Here is a 16259-nt window from a genome sequence, read left to right as displayed (position 1 = left end):
CGGGGGGGGCCTTGGGGGTGTCCGTGGGGCCCTAGAGGGGCCCTGTGGAGTCCGGGGGGGGCCTTGGGGGTGTCCGTGGGGCCCTATAGGGGCCCTGTGGAGTCCGGGGGGGGGCCTTGGGGGTGTCCGTGGGGCCCTATGGGGTCCTTGGGGGCACCCATGGGGCCCTATTGGGGCATCGGGGGGGCTCTGTGCGTGGGGCCCTACAGGTCGCCCCCCCGCCGGCATCGCCGCTCTGCACGGGGGCGGGGGGGGGCAAAGGCCTGCGGCTGCGTTTCGTGTCCCCCTTCCCGGACCCTCTCCTAAAGTTAACCCCGGCGGCGGCGGCGTGGGGCAGCCGGAGTTGGGGGGAGCGCGGCCCCCTCCTCGCCTGCGGGGTGGTTTTATCCCCTTTATTTTTATTTTTTGGAAAAGGGAGGTCGTCGCTCCCGAGCCCCGTGGCAATTGCGGGGTCCCGGGGTGGGGGGGGCCTCTCCGCCCGCGCCGTGCTCCCGGGATCGCCCTCTCTTCCCCACCCCGCGGACAGGCCTGGAGACGGCGCGGCGTTAAAGGGAGCGAGCGGCGTTTGAACGGGGCTCCGCGGAGGAAGCTCCCGGCCCTGGCGGGCTCTGCTCCGGGCCGCTCGGCGGAAGCTTCCTGATGAAAATCCGGATGGCTCGGGAGACGCATTCGGGGGCCCTGGCAGAGCCGCCGTGTTCCCGCGTTTCCCAACGGAGCTGCCGGAGTCAAACGGGTGCTTGACGGGCTGGGGGGCGCCTGCTGCGAAAGTCCGGAAGCTGCAGACCTCCGAAATGCCTTGCATCTCGGAGGGGAGGTTTTTTTTCCTGGATAGGTAGCGGAGATTTTCCACGATCCTGGTGTCTCCCTACCCATCTGGGATCGGAGGGCGCTTGCCTGCTGCATGCCCGGGCTGCCCGGCCTCTCGCTCTCCCGCGTTCTGGTGGACGTGTCCTCTCTCCGCTCGGCGAGCGTTTGCTTATTTCTGGTCTTCGATGTCATCAAGGGATGGAAAATGTGACAGGAAGGAAGGGAGGCTTTTTTATTTATTTTATTTATTTTTTTATGTTTTGCCTCCTGCTAAATATGGAGCGACGTGAAAAATCCGCGTACTGCCGCGCGAGGAGCCCGGCCCGTGTTCCTTGGGTCGCTGGGCGAGGGGGGGAGCGGAGGGCGGGAGGGAAACGAGATCCTCTGGCTTTTGTATTATGCTAAAAAAAAAAAATCAGTAAATTAAAAAATTAGTCATCCTTTCTCTGCGGTCGGTAGAAGCTTGCTGGGAGCACGCAGGGTGCTTTGGAAAACGCTCAGGGATTTTTCTTCATTTTTGTCGAAGGGCTTCTAGAGAGGAAAATGCAGCGGGAGGGGAAGGGACGGGGATGCTAGCGGAGCTCGCGGCGCTTAGGGCCGCGCGGCGGCACCGCCGACAGCCGCGACGTCGTCCCCTCGCGCAGAGGGACGCTTCTGTCGCGCCTCCGGCGTTTGCTAGCCGAAACGTATTGACTGGCGCCGCGGATCAGCCGGCCTTGCTTCGGGCTCTGATTTGCAGCGGGCACGAAAAAGGATCGGGAATTAAAACTACGGACCCGATGGCGGTTTGTCTCTCCGTTTTTCACGTGAATTCGCGGCGCTCCAACACCTGATGGCGGAGAAGGTAACCGCATCAGCCGAAGTGAGCGCCCGGGTTTATATACGCTTTCCGGTCTCTTAAGCAGATTTACAAGAGTCATTTGTGCGCGTTTGGGGGTTTGCCTGATTTTTATGAAACGGTTAAACCAGTGGGGATACTGGGAGGTGCTGGGAATAGGCGTTTCCCGCTTCCAGCAGCATCAGTCTCCTGCCGTTGACCTTGCTGTGTTGCTTTCAAACGACCAGAACGCGCAGCTCCGGTTTCCTAAAATGTTTCTCTCAAATAACCGATGCTTTCTATGGATCCATAATATTGGTTAAAGCCCTAAATTAACATCCTTATGGAGGAGTATCTCGTGTTCCCTCTTTCCCCTGTCTCCTGCAGTCGATGACCTAGATCTGTCCCTTTCACACCCGCTTTGCTTGGTGGTTTGGTGGCTTTGGTCTGCGGCGCGCGCGATGCCCTGAAGCGCTGGCAGGAACGGGTTACACCACGTGTCCTCCGCTTGTCTTTCGGGTTAGTTTTAACTCCTGCGTAGTGACTGTGTGGGGACATTGGTGATCCTGAGCTGCTTTCCTGAGGGTTGATACTTCTGTGCTTAAACCCAGCTTACCTAAATTTCTCCGGTACTCGATGAGAACGTGTAATACTTTCTCAGTTTCGCTTCCAAGGTGTTATGTAGAGCTGTTGTGTGTTTTCAGGAAACTGTTGCTGTCCCAGCCCTTGATGTTAAATGGTGTGCGGGGCAAAGCACGTGGAGGTTGTTGGGTTTTGTGTGGTTTTTTTTATGGTAGCACTTTGTTATGCTTTCTGGATAGGATGCGGTGCCCAAATGCTTCAGTAAGGTCACGAGTTGTCAGCCGGCTGCACAAACTCCTGGCCGATATTGCTGGTGGTGTATAGGAAGGAGGTCAGCCCTGACGAGCTTTGTAGTTTCTTCTGCTCCCATTCATAATCTGAGTTTTCCTCTTAAAATGAAACAAATCCCAAGTCTTTCCTGTCGCGGTGGAAATCATTTGAGTGTGACCAGGCACATGGGCATCTTCCAAGCCTGCAGGCAGGAAGAGACCGTGGAGTGAAGAGGTAGGAAATGTCCGTGTTTGTCGTCGTGGGCTGATTCGCTGCAGTGCTCTTAACTGCTTCGCTACTGATGCCGTGCCGCTTTTCATCAGGAAGCGGTGAGATCCAGCTGGTTTGCTGCCAGACTGCGAGCCGAAGCTGAGCAGAGCATCGCCGGCTACGAGGCTTTGATCGCTGCTGAGAGGTGCTGCTTTGCACTGTTAGGCACGTTTGCGAGGACGTTCGGGCTCGAGAAGGAATCGGCTGCTCCAAACGCTCGGTTATCCAAACGGGATAATCGAMACATCGCCAGTTATGTTAGGATTAATATTTAATATGTGGGGTATGAGCCGTCGTGCTTAATCACGACGTGAAGGGTTTAGGAGGAGATTTACTGGTAAGTAAGCTCTTCCATCTGTAACTGTCCAGCAAGGCTTCTTTGATCTTCCCCAGGAGCAGCTGGGCCTGGCTATTGCCGGAGATAGACCTGATCCAGTTGCAGTTCTCATTTCTCTGATACCTGGCAGCGTTTAAAACTCATGTTTGTAATCAAAGCTCAAGGGAAGTTTGTCGTGGGCTCGGCAGATGCCGTCATGTGCCGTCCCACGTGTGGATCTGCTGAGCCATTCGTCCTGAGGTAGCTTCGTCCTTACTTTTTTTTTCTGGCTGGTTTCCTTAAGAGACCTCGAATTTCATCTGCACCTCCGGAATGGTCCTGGCAAATGTTGTGAAGACGGTCTGTGCTTTTTGGGGGTATCCGTGCCGTACTGACCAGCGTGGGTGTTTTGCAGTGCAAGAGTCGGCTGTCTTGTGGTGCAGCAAGGTCCAAGTGTGACGGTGGGCCACCTCTTTGGGCTGCAAGGGAGGAAGCGATGGTGGGGGGACCCATCAGGGCTCATACTCGCTGCCCTCCACTCCATGCCCTGCGGGAATAAGCCTGATGTCCGGGCACAGCTAGCTGCCAGGGCCGAACATCAACTCTTCTGCTCCGTCCTCGGCGTTTCCGTACAGCGCCCGGTGCCGCGCTCGACCCCACCGCTTGCTGCTCTCTCGATTCACCACGCTCGGATTCACCGTACGATTGCACCGTCGCCGTAGCTCCGCGCCCTGCTGCACGTCCTGGCAGCAGGCGTGTGGCAGAGCCTCCCCGCCGCGCCGCGGGCGCTGGGCCGGTTCGAGGCGAAGAGAAGTGGAAGCGGGAGATAGGGATCTAATTGCAACCTTGGTGGTGAAACGACACGGCTTGAAATTACGGAGTGAGGGGGSGGTTTAACCGTCAGTCCGATTTGACGGCTGCTGAGCGACATCCAGCCTTGGATGCTCGGCGGTTCGGCGTTCCCTGGGTGTCGTTAGCGCGGTGCACCCCCGTAAGCGCAATCGTGATGGGAATACAGATGTGGTGGGGGGGCGGCGAGTGCGACGTGGGCCACCAAACACCGAGCCTGGGGCTTGGATAAGCGCCTGCTAGCTGGTGCGCGCTCCGCTGCGCGCTGCTCCCGCGACAGCGCGGTCTGAGTTTATGTCGTCCAGCTAAAGCTGGCTGCGAATGAATGAACCGCAGTATCGACCCGAAGGTGGTTCACGGAGGCYGGCGCGGCGAGGAAAGCCACTTGCCTTCCTCCTCTCGGCGTTTCCCCGTAGCTTGGGCATCTTGGTTTTGGGAAACCTTGTTTCAGGCCGCGGGGAAGCCGGCGCGCCTGCTCTTCGCCTCTCCTCCCTGCCCTGCATCGGGGCCTGCGGAGCTGAAAGCTCTGCTGCGTTTAAGCATCTAAAGTGGTCACCAAAGGCGCTTTTGCTGTGGTTACGCATGCGATACCACTGTGTTTATGATGGCTGCAGTTTTGATAGCAAAAATCAAAACAACCGAGTGTGGGTTGGGTTTTGGCACGTTGGTCATGTAGGAAATCCTGGTGGCTACTGTAACAGGAGTTGAGGTTAGTAATCTTTTAAAACTGGCGCAGGGGCTTTTTTTTTTTCTTTTTTCCAAAATTGCATATAGGAGAATGTCCTCTTTTATTCTGCAGGCAGATAGATGCCTTGCTTAGGAAGTAAGGCCTCTTTATCCCGGAATAATTGGTTGCCCTAATTCTTTCCTGTTGAAGCAGTTTCATTTTGCATGGCGTGATTAATGCTAATTTGGCCCCGAGATGGAAATCAAGAAGCGTTGACACAAATGCGGCCTCCGCCYCTCCTGTCCGAGACAGGTCGTGGTGTGCCACCCATCCTTCCGAGCAGAGTCTCCTGCGCGCGAGACCRAAGCCAGGCATCGCAGGCTGGTGGGAAAGAAGAGGAGGCGTACGTATCGCTCGGGTTGTTTGCAAGCCTTTTACTGCCGCGGGCAGCCGAGGACGTCTGCGGTGAGGGAGGTGAACCACCGCCTCTTCCCTTCCTCGCGGAGAAATGAACAGGCGAAGGGGTTCCCGCTCGTGAAAAGTTGCTTGTGACCCGATTTGGCGTGTCCTTAGCGTGCCAGCTGAGTGCTTGCGAGCTTGTTATTGCTATAACGAGGGCTTCCACATCCTGCACGACAGTTGAACCAAAACCGTGGTGGTTTTCTGGCCCTTCGAGGAGGGTGTCCTTATTCTTTTGCTTGGCCCTTATTCTTTTCCCCCRCAAAATCTGTGGTTTTTAGAGGAAGGGGAGGTGTAGGCATCCTTCCTGGCTTCCAGTGCTTCCACCGCTGACCTGCGAAGCATGAGATGAATTGTGTCGCAGCGGGTGCCGGGAACGCACACGGGATCACTGCTCGTCTGTCCCGCTGCCTTCTTCAGCAGTGCGGGCTGGGGTCAACTTTTCCACYGGCATCCGCTGGCCCGGGCGGCGAGGGCTGAGGCCGCGTCCTCATTTGTCTTCTTCATCCCCCTGTTGAAGTGCTCCGTCAACGCCTTTTTAGACGGCGCCCTGGAGCAATGGCAAGGGGGAATGCCTGGCTGGGAAATCCGAGCCGGTCTTCGGTGTGAGATATGCTGCAGTGAGACAGAGCCACCGGGGCGTCTTCAGGAGCCGATTTCTGAGCGTCTGGACGCYCAGCTGCTGGAAGCCTTGACCGATGGTTACTAATTCCTTGCTTAGATGGGGAGCTGAGAGATCTATATTTGTAACTCGGGGGGCCGAAATGTTGTTTGACATGCTATGCTAGATCGATAAAGGATGTCAGAGGTCGGATCGGAGAGGTACTGAGTAGCTGAGGGAGCACGGCAGGCTTCAACCCGGAGTCTGACGCGTTCCAACTTGCAGATGTTGTGTAGCTGCGTTAAGCAATAGGTGACAGGAAAGCTTGATTCAAGTATGAGCAGTGAATCAATTGGCGCTGGATCGTTCGGGGGTTGAACCTCCCCTTTGGACGACTACGTTCACGTATCACGTCTGGTGTTTCGAAATCATCTCTTGGATTTACGACGGTTGTGATGATCTGAAGCCCGTGGGTTTAACTTGGCTGGGTCTCCACCCCGTCCGCCGTGACCTTGCTCTGGTACTGCTGGGAGCAGCTGGCGCTTCTCGTGTGCACCGTCAAACTGCTGCGAGATGTCTCACGGGGTCTGCGCTCGGATGCTTCCCCCCACCAGGAGAAGTCGGCTTGTGGAGGGTTCCCCAGAAGGAGATGTCTGGCCATCCTTCCTTGCCTCCCCCGTTTCTCTTTGGTATCCGTTCCTTACGTGGCGTTTTGTGTTCCTGCGGGCTCCCCTTTTGCTGGAACGTGGCCGTGCTTTGTTTGGGGGTCAACCGGGTGGTGGAAAGGGCAGTCGTCAGAGATGATGTGAATGGGGTGGCCTGCAAGCCATTTAGGTCTCTTTGGGGCTTTTCTGGAGCAATACTGCCGTTGGGAACGCTGATAACAGCTGGAACTCGGTGATTTAGCCACAGTGACGAGCTCCACGGTGTTTGCAAGCCAACAAATGCTCTTCTTCTCTCCCTGGGATTGTATGGGGCTCGTCACCTGCTTTCAAACCAGCATTTTCAGAGTTAATATCCTTATTTACACTCTGGGAATCTCAAGCACTTTTCATCACAAACAGCGGCTGCCGAAGAGGTGATATTACTGACTTGCATTGATAAGTTACGTCATCGTACGTGTTGGAGAGCTTGCCGCATCTGAAGTCTGTTCCTGGCGTCAGCGTGCGCTGCAGCTCGCTGGGGCTCCTGTTAATCAGAGCGGTGGCTTGGGCCCCGCTGCGCATCCCTTAGCTCGCTCTTGGAAATAGCAGTCTTGTCCTTCACGGTCTTTCGGATGATAGCTAAAGTGCTAATTGCTGATGTGACCTGAAGTGAGGTCTTGGCAAACCTGGGGAAGGTTTTCTGCTTTTGGAAAAAGAAAGGGAGGACCTGTAAAAAAAAAAAAAAAAAAAAAAAAAAAAAAAAGCTGTAGGCTAGGTCTCCTTGATAATCTAGGAAGATACTAGGACCGCTTTGCAGTTTCCCCGCTTTGCAGTGGAGAAACGTCAGGTGTGTGTCAGGCTACGAGCGTAAGCCCCGAAGCCTTGGAGGCTGGAAGAGTTTTCTGGGGGAAGCCCATGGTGGCTCTGCCCTGTCTGTACCCTCTTCGGAGCCAGCGCAGCTGGACACCGTGCAACTAAAATCATTCCTTGTTTGCCAGAGTGGAAAAAAAAGTCACCGAGGAAGGTATTGCCAAGGGCGATGAGGTGGCAAGGGCGTTACTTTATTGTGTTCAGCGCGGACTTGGTCTGTAGCTCCACGTGTTCAGTTCTGGTTTTCCACATCTACAACATTTGGCCCGGTTTACTTCTGTAAAAGACTGTGCTACGCTTGCCGCGCGGACCCAGATCGTTTGGGGCAGCCCCTAATAAAAGGTAGGAGAAGAAACGGGCACGGAGGGAGAAGTGACTTGTCCTCCATGGTGTCCTAGTGGAAGAAAAGCCAAAAACGCATCCCAGGTCTGGCTCCGGGGTGACCAGCCGCCCTGCGCACCCATCTGAGCCTCCTGGGAGGCCGGAGCGAGAGACATGAAAGTCATGATGTTCCTGCGAGCTTCCRAAAGGCAGCTCTCGAAACGCTCGGGAAGTGAATTGTGCTGAAGGAGTGGAGAAATATGAAGAACAGGACTTCCTTTAATTAAAAAAAGGAGAAGGGGAAAAAAAAAAGGCATTTTAGTGGTTTAGAAAGATTCCAGCAGTTTTCTGGGAAAGAGCAGCCGTTTGTTCAAGGCATTGCACACATACAGCACAGCGAGATTTTGGCCCTGAACCTGAAGGTTTTGAGGTGCCATATATATATATATATATATATATATATATATATATATATATAAAATTGTTTTTCTTAGATATCAGTGCAGGACAACATGAAAACTATCCTGCTGCTTTACAGCTTGAATAATTTTTTATTGTGCCAACAGATAATCACGTCCCACTCTCGTTGCAGAAGTTAAGCTCGTATGGATATGTTCGAGAAGCCTGCAAATAAATATATACATCCCCGGGTATCTTCCGCTGCTGCTCAGCGCTTGGTGCATCTATCAGACTTCTCTGTTTCGCCCACTGTGCCGCTCTTAGGTACCAAACTTCAGAAGCATAACTTGAGGCCCRGGTTTAGAAACTCGGCCGTAAAGCTGCGGCCAGGCTTCGGGTTGCAGGGGGTCAAATTATTTTCGGAGGCGAGCCAGGAGGATGCGGGAGCGAGATGGCGGGAAAGGCGTCCTGCTCGCCATGGCTTTTCTTTGCAGCTTTGCGAGCAAAGGATTTCCCATTCGCAAGGTTCGGCTGCGCTCGGCAGCTTTGCGAAAACGCTTCTTGCGGGGCGGCGGCCTCCAACAGCTTGGTTTGTAGACCCCTAACCTTCTCCAAAATTTCTCCAAAACTTTGGGAAAATTTCCTGCGTGTAGGCTGCTGTGTAACGTGTGAATTTGCATTTTAGTTTGTACGCGTTTTAGTCTGCAGCGTGCGTTTTAGCCGCTGGCTGGAAAACTCGTCTAGGGCAGGCTGCCGAGGTTTCCCATCGGGTTGAGGAAGAACCTCTTGGGCAGTGCTGCCTCTTCTGAAAAGATTTAAATAATCTAGCTTTTTTCCCCCTTTTTTTTTTTTTCTCTCTTTTTATCTGCGGCGCCCTTTTGCCGTGGTCTTCGCTGACCTTGAAAGAAGCCGTTCGCCCGCCGTTCGCCCCCCCCCTTGCCGACTCGAAGGCCGAGCGACTAAACGCGCGCTCCGAAAACCGTGCCGCTAAATCCAAGGGTGGTTAGGACGATCGGTCAATCAGGAGCCCTCTGGACCCCGGCGCGGTGAGCGGCCCCCAGCCGTGGGGCCTGAGCGGGGAACCTCGCTCCTTGAYGCCCGGCGGATCGCGAACTGATGCAGAAGGGAGAGATTTGGGAAAAGCGGGTTCGCCCGGTCTTTTCTGCCCAAACGCCACCCGTCGTTTTGAGCGCGGTTTTGTTTTAGCGACGCTTCCTGTCGCTCCTGTCGCTCGCTTTGGCCGATTTCGGCTGCCGAGATGGTCATCCCGGGGGGATCTTCCCAGCCCCTTCTCCAGCCCTGCCTGCGTATGGAGGGGATCGTCCCCCACGGTCCTCAACTGGGGGGTTAAAAATCATTTTCATGGAAACCCCGCGACTGGATCAGACCAAAGCTCCCTTTGCCCATCCGCTTTAGCGACCTGCGCTGCCTGGAAATATGTTGGAAATATAAGTAGCGTTTCGGCAAACGCTCGTGGACCGATCTGCTGTTGGGAGCAGTTTGTTCTCGGAGCCGCTGCGGTTTCGATGCCGGGTGACTCATGGCCAAGCGTTGCCCATATTAAACCTTGCTTAAGAAACAGTGACCTCTGCCTACTGGCTGGAGTTAGGAAATCCATCGAGGAGCTGCAGCAGGAGTTTTTGTTTAAGCGACGCTTGGCRCCTCTAACACCGTTACGATACGAAGAGGGGCACGTCGGTGGTGTGCCCCGCTCCGCCGCCGCGCGGGGCAGCGCTTCTGCCCGAAACATTCCCCGCGGCTTTTCCCCAGCCCGAACGAAGCCCAAAAAAAAAAAAAGAAAGAAAAGGGTACGGCTTTCCGCCGTGGAGCAGCGGCCGTTTCGTTTCTCGGGGCCGCCTATCGCATCCTGTGCGCCGGCCGACGGGACCGGAGTTTGCGAAGGCACCAGGAAATGACTGGCTTTTCCAGCGCGGCCGCTGGCTCCRGGCTGCAGCTGCCTGCGCAAACCCGCTGCGTAGCGCTTCTGCGGAGTCTCCTGTTGGGAAGAGCTCTATTTTTATTTTTTTTTGCCTGTTACAGTAATTATTACAGAAGTTTTAAAGCCTTCCTGGAGCGTCGTTGTGACTAGCAGGGCTGCCGGGGCGCAGCTTTTGCGGGAAGACTATTCGGCCGTTTCGGTGACGGATCGCAGCTCGTCTCCTTCGGGATGTTTTGGCTTCGGGCTTTAGGAGATTAGGCTGCCGAGCGAGCGCCTGATGGGCGGCATTGGATCCTTCGCGTCCGTCTCGCAGGGCAGCGTGAAAGATGATAAACCGCCTTTGAATCCTGATCCCCTGAACTCCCTGCAGCCTTAAATGCTCCTGCCTTTTTATCTCCCTGCTCCAGCATCTCTGATGGCAAGAATTTGCAGCCTGCCAAAGCCTCCGATACAGGGAAGATGCGCTTTGGACTGCGGCACCGTAAGAGATGGGTTCTTTTTTATTATTATTATTATTATTATTATTATTATTTTCCCCCTCCTGTCCTTTGATGCAAAGCACCCGATGCAACGTGCCGCTGGGCTGGAGGTTGGGCTGACGCCGTGCCAGGCCCAGCGTGTTTCCAGAATGCGGAACAGGCCGCGGCATTGTGTCGCGGGAGGCGGCGACGGAGGCGTTTCTTCCGAGATCTTGTTGGAGCGTGACGGTCCGCAGCGCCTGGGCTCCCATCGAAGGCGCCTGCCTTGCTCCCCGGCCCGGCTTCGGGTCAAAGTCGGCTTGCGGTCCTCAGTCCTCTTGCCTCCGCCSAGCCGTGCTTGGTGGGTTTGGCTGCTTGCGGGGCTCGCTTTCGGCGGCGATGCTTTATCTTGTATTTCCGTGCGCTGTGGTGAGGGATTAGGGAACGGTTTTTAAAGACAAGGGTGCTTAGCGCTGCTGGAAGCGCCGAACCGGCGGTAGGGTGGAAGCCTTGCACCGTACGCAGTGATGCTGTGAACTTCCCTTATCCCACCCTGCAAATGTCCAGCAGCTCCTGATCTGGGAGGAATCAAAGCTTGGCCCCTGGCGTCTTTAAGGCTGTGTTTGCAGGAGAGCCTCTGTCCCCCCTCGAGAGGCAGCGAGGCCCGTGGTGGTAGCTGCTAGGAGGCAGTCCTGTTGCTTGGACTTGGACCTCCAGCTTCCGTTTTTTGATGGAAAGCCTCTCGGATAAGGATTTTTGTCAAAGATACGAAGGTATTTTGTCATACCTGAATGAGGCTCTTCCTTCAGTGACCTGGTTGTACCTCTTCAATACTCTACAGTCAGTTCTTAAGCATGTCTGACTGCCCAAATTTGCGTGTGGTCATTTGATACGGCAGTACCTGATGACCCCATCAGCCTGCCCTGTTGGGTGTTGTATTAACGTCAACTCTCTCATTGCTCATGGCTTTACTTTTTGGAAGCTGGGACCTAGTTTTACTCTTAAGCAGCCAAAACCTTGGATAAAATGCTCYAAAGCTTTTGAGCAATTTGAACTACGTTCTTCATTCAAACGTTCTCCACGTCGCTTCTGTAATGGGTCTGCGCTGCAATACTGGCCTGGAGCTGTGCCCAGATTTCAGAGGCATTTGGGTGCACTTTTGGGGAGAAGTGAGGGGAAGTGGTGGTATGGGAGAAAGGAACTGGGTATGTATGCAGTGCTTAAATCCGGTTTTGCTAATGAAAGAGCCACTTGAATTCAGTCCTGAGCTGAACTGGTCCATCCTATGCTGGGTCTCGCTCAGAAATTCGTGGCTTGCTGTTGTCTCCTCCCTCCCTTTTTCTGCCAGCTGCCAAACCCTCCCTTCTCCACCATGCTGGTGGGGGAATACCGGGAATACCAAATACCACGATACCTTCTTGAGCTCTGGCAATGCACATGGGAGAGCTCAAGAAGTTGAGCTTGTACAGGTATCAATTTTGGAAACAACAAAACCGATGGTTTCCAAAATGTTCTATTTCAGAGAGGTCTGTTGCTTATTGCTGCTGGATTTTCTTCCCTAATAGCACGGCGGCTTTGAATGCTTCGGAGGTTTGGTTTCTTTCAGGCTTTGGACTGTATTTGGCTGCGTGCGGTGTAGCTCTGAGGCTTTCAATCTAGTTCTTTGTTCAGACGTCCTTGCGGTTTCGTTCCTCTCCGTCGGTCCGAGCTGGAGCAACCAGGCCGTGCACGTGGTTACCGAGCAGCTGGACTGCAGCGTAGGTCTTGGCAAGAGGTCTTCTTCACGGCCCGCGTCCTGGCGGGAGGACGCAGCGAGCCGGTAAGGACCGCTGAGCCCAGCACTGCTAGGTCATGCCGAAATCTAGTGGCAGGATTTGTGCCGTGATGTGCGAGGGAGATGCTGAAAAGCCGTTTCCACCTGCCAGCGGGGAGCCGCGCTCAGAGCCTGCCTCCCCGTTGAACTCTGAATTACGTGTCCACGGCCCGGAGCCAAGAGATGATCTTGGAAGAAGGCGCTTAACAGTTAGTTTGGCAGTACCAGCATTGCCCTTTCCTTCTTTCTTTCTTTCTTTCCTCGTCCTCCTTTGCTTTTAAAAACCCAATCCGTAAATTGTCTCTGCTCACAAAATCGCACTTGTGTCAAGAGTTTGCCCGTTTCATTCTTCCATTTTTAGGGTTTTTTTTTTCTTTTTCCTCTGGGCAAGGTTTTTTCTTAGCTTCAAGTACAAAAGTGCCTATTAAGTCTTTCCTGCCTTCAGACAGAGGAGTTGAAACTCTTCAATACTCCTTTTTCTGTGAGCTCTCTTACGTGAACTTTCCTTCACTCAGCATCCTACTCCCGTTTATTGATGCCTGTCTTGTTTACTGGCTTTTGGGGCTCTGTGAGGGACGGGGATATTCCTGATACATCCTACCGGGCTGCTCGCTGTCCCCGGGCGAAAGGGGAGGTACGTGGACTAGAAGAATGAGTTTGTGCTCGCTAAGAAGCGCCGGCTTTTGACCTGCTCTGAAGTCTCTTGGAGAACAGGCGTCATGCGTCTCGCAATACCGACCGCTTCCCGCGCGAGACGCTCGAGCCGAAAGGCATTGGCTTCTTATGAAGCGAGGGTCGTTCAGCTCGCTTTACTTAACAGCCGCCTGGAAAAGCAACGCGCTTTTTTTGCTTTCTCTTTTTTTTTTTTCCCTTCTCTTCCCGCTTTTCTGCGCGCGTGGGACCACRTCTGACAAGAGGTAAGGCCGTCCGGCTCGCTCGCTCCGGCGGAAGACTGTTCTCCCCCAACACACGTGCCTTCTGGCCGGCGTTTCGGCAGGTTGGCGAGCTGGATTTGCCGGTGGGTCTCTCGCAGGGCCGGGTGCGGGACTGCGTGCTGGAGTCGGGGGAGATGGAGCGGTCTCTCCCGGTGGCAGTGGCCCGTTTGATCCGTTTGTCTTTAACGGCGGACTCGGAGGACCCCGAGCAAACCCGGAGCAGAAGTGCTCCCGACTCTCGGGCTTGCGGCCCGGCCACCTGATTTCCTATCCCTTTGGTGCGCTGACATGAGAATGTGGAAAACAGATGTGACCCGGAGATGCTATCTTGTTTAACTATCTACATCCARATGTTTCCAGCTTGTAGTGCTAATTTCCACTTAGAGTTATCCAAGAGCTCAGTCTTGCAAGATGCTTGTTGCCTTCGTGTCTGCAAGGAGGAGGCCAAGCTCCCTTGGTTTTAGTCCTGCGCTCCATGTGGATGCTCAATCCAGTTTCTCCTAGCTCCATGTGGGGCGAGACCTTCTGCATCCAAAGATCACTTTTTTTTTTTCTTTGCTTCATTAACTGGACAGGAGGATTAAGAAGTGAGAGGAATATGAATATTTTGAGGGTAGTGTACGCTTTGGAGTAAGTACTTCTCGAAGGCCTTGTGTCGTGTCCTTTTTGGAAGACGGCGTGAGTAGGTTTCTCTTGAGGGATGTCTTTCCCTAGTGCTTCCACGCGCCTTCCGGTTTTCTTGGCGTGTGAACCCCGCGCGCTGAAAAGGCCGTATTAATTTTTTTCCAGCTCCGTTTGAAAAGCAAGCTGTCCTTTCCGCCTCTCGCAGAATCCGTACGACGGGAGCCGCCGCGATCGGGCTTCGGCGGTAATTGCCTTTTTAATGGGAAAGGCAGCGCCGGATCTAAAATTCTCATCCTTGCCTGGCTCTGTGGGGACTAAAGGTATTAAAAAAAATAAAAAAAAATCCTTTTGACATTTAAAATCGGTCTGGGCAAAACATTAGGAAACAACATACTCTGGGGGACAGGATGATCTAATGCATCTCCGACTTTAAAGAAACATGTTCCTGTGGAAACTTGTTGCTGTGCCTATTCCAAAGGGCCGTTTGCCTCCCCGCTTCCCTCCCCTACGTCTCGGTTTAGTCAGCAAGTTCGAGTTCAACTTCTGTTTGGCTTTTTATTTTGTACATGCGTCTGAGCGAGCTCCGTTTTTTAAGTCGTCGGCTTTCTTGTCGGAGGAATGACTCGCAAAATGCTACAGGCCGTTTCGTGTCCGCTTCCGGAAGGGGGGGGGAAAAAAAGGCTTTTAAGTGGTTTGCCCAGGATCTTGCCTCTTCTGTGTTAGATCCGGCTCCCTGTGTCGGTCGTACTTCTCGGGATGAGGAGTTTTAGCTGCGCGTACATGTTGCCTGCGTTTAGCTAACGGAGAAGTCTGGAAGGCAGATTTGCGCCGTAGGGTTTCTCCATCCGTCCCTTTGGCTTGGGAGCTGCGACGCTTGAGGCTCGTCGGGGGCAGCCACCGCGATTCGCAAACGGAAGAACGAGTTCTGCGGCGCTTCGTGCTGCTGAATTTTTCGGGGTGTGGAGAATTGGGACTGGAGCGGGGCCAGAGCAAGCCGCCGGGGTCAGATGTCCCCGGAGCTGTGGGAAATCACGACTGGAATTTTGTGGCTTGGGCTGGGGATTTGGCTGCAGTTGCAAATGTTCCCCCAGCCTCTGTTTGGGCGTCCCCGGATGAAACTCTTAGGAAAACGGCTTTTTAGTGTGAAGAGAGGGAAGGGGTCTTGGCATGACAGGTGGATGTGCGCATCTGARTTATTAGGGATTCTCCTTTAGGAAAGGTCTCTATTCCCTGTTTTGCTTGCTTGAACACGAGGCGGTTTTTTCTTGCATGTGATCCTAGGTGTGGCTTGGGCTTTCCCGATAGGATGTTACTTATTCAGTCCCATTCCTCTTTTTGCATTATACATAAAAAAATAGAAGAAAGACTATATCCAAGCTTCTGATTCTTGCTTTTTTTTCTTCTTTTTTTTCCTTTTGCATGAGCAGGTGCCAATAGCAGATCTATGCATGCATTAATACAGCAGCAGCTTATCTGGAGTTGACTGTATCCCTCTCTCTGCCGCTGAAGGATTTAACCTCATTGAAAGATTTCACCTTTCATGAACTCTACGTGTCACACCGAAACCTAGTTTATCTTTTTCAGGTCAAAAAACCCACAACCTTCTCTGAATTCTGTTGGTTTTCGGGTTTCTTAACTGGTGTAAGTATGAGTCAGCCTGTCCTCACTTTAGTGTTAGTGCAGTTAAAGCATCAGARCTATCGGTGCCGTTTGACCGCTGATTTCCGCTTGTTTTGGAGGTCTTGAACGGCCGTGGAAAGCGCCCTTGGCTCTGGCCTGGAGCCTCTCGCCGCGTCGGTGTCTCCACCGTACCACGCGATGGGGGAACACCAAACGCGCGCTTGGTMTCTTGTTCCTTACGCCCTCTCCGTGAGGGATGCCAAGCTTCAAAACTTCTCAGAGATTTAAAATTTGGGGAGAGATGCTTTTAGAGGTCGCTTCCCCTCACTTTTTTGCTCACCCCTTCCTTTTCTTGAAGCTCTTAGGACCGGTCAGAGCGTCTGGGTGTTTCCTGTGGTTGGAGCGAGGCCTCTGGAGTCCACAGCACGTGTTGCTGCTTACTGCGACCAGGAGGAGGACCAGCAACGTGCAAAGCTTAAGACCTTGTCCAAACCTGGCTTTTTAGTGTTGTAACTCAAACTAATTGAGGGAGCTATGCCTAATTGCTCCACAAATATTTCTTTATAAATCAGCATTTACACTCTGGAACTTGAATTAAGCTGGTTGCCAAGTCACGTAAAGCGCAGCAGAATCAAAAATGTTAGCTTTTGAGGTTAAGGCTTTAAAGGTGGCTGAGTACCTGTCTAGAGGTTGCTGAGAACTGCGGATATCAAGAGTTATGGCAAATTTGTACGGGGATATGAGTATTTTAGGGGGGATATAGCCTTGGTTTGTGTCTGGACCGTCTCTTGCATGCTGGACGTTCGTGTTGTCTAATTCTGGATGTTCAGCCCTTCTCCATGGGAGARGAGCACAAGGATGTGCATTAATGCCGTAGGAGAGGCTATGTGACCTGGTGCTGAAGGCATGTCTTTGGCTCGTCAGTGTGCAGGAATATCCGTATGGAAACAAGTGCTGGTGGATATGGGAAATGTCTCGAATGAAGTCAAAGCAGATGG

General features: G+C 53.5%; 1 protein-coding gene across 4 annotated transcripts in view; it reads left to right on the top strand.

The window, feature by feature from the left end:
- Positions 1 to 9820: 9820 nt before the first annotated feature.
- Positions 9821 to 16259, top strand: part of PTPRA (protein tyrosine phosphatase, receptor type A) — a 97954-nt gene continuing 91515 nt past the window's right edge. For all 4 annotated transcript variants that reach the window (XM_026072748.1, XM_026072747.1, XM_026072750.1 and 1 more), the window contains exon 1: positions 9821 to 10292. In XM_026072748.1, coding sequence (XP_025928533.1) covers positions 10188 to 10292 — 105 coding nt within the window. In that variant the 5' untranslated portion in view covers positions 9821 to 10187. The remainder of the gene's footprint in view (positions 10293 to 16259) is intronic.

Source organism: Apteryx rowi, unplaced genomic scaffold, assembly GCF_003343035.1.
Source record: "Apteryx rowi isolate R43461 unplaced genomic scaffold, aptRow1 scaffold_35, whole genome shotgun sequence".
Taxonomy (NCBI): domain Eukaryota; kingdom Metazoa; phylum Chordata; class Aves; order Apterygiformes; family Apterygidae; genus Apteryx; species Apteryx rowi.
This window is presented reverse-complemented; position numbering and strand designations above follow the sequence as displayed.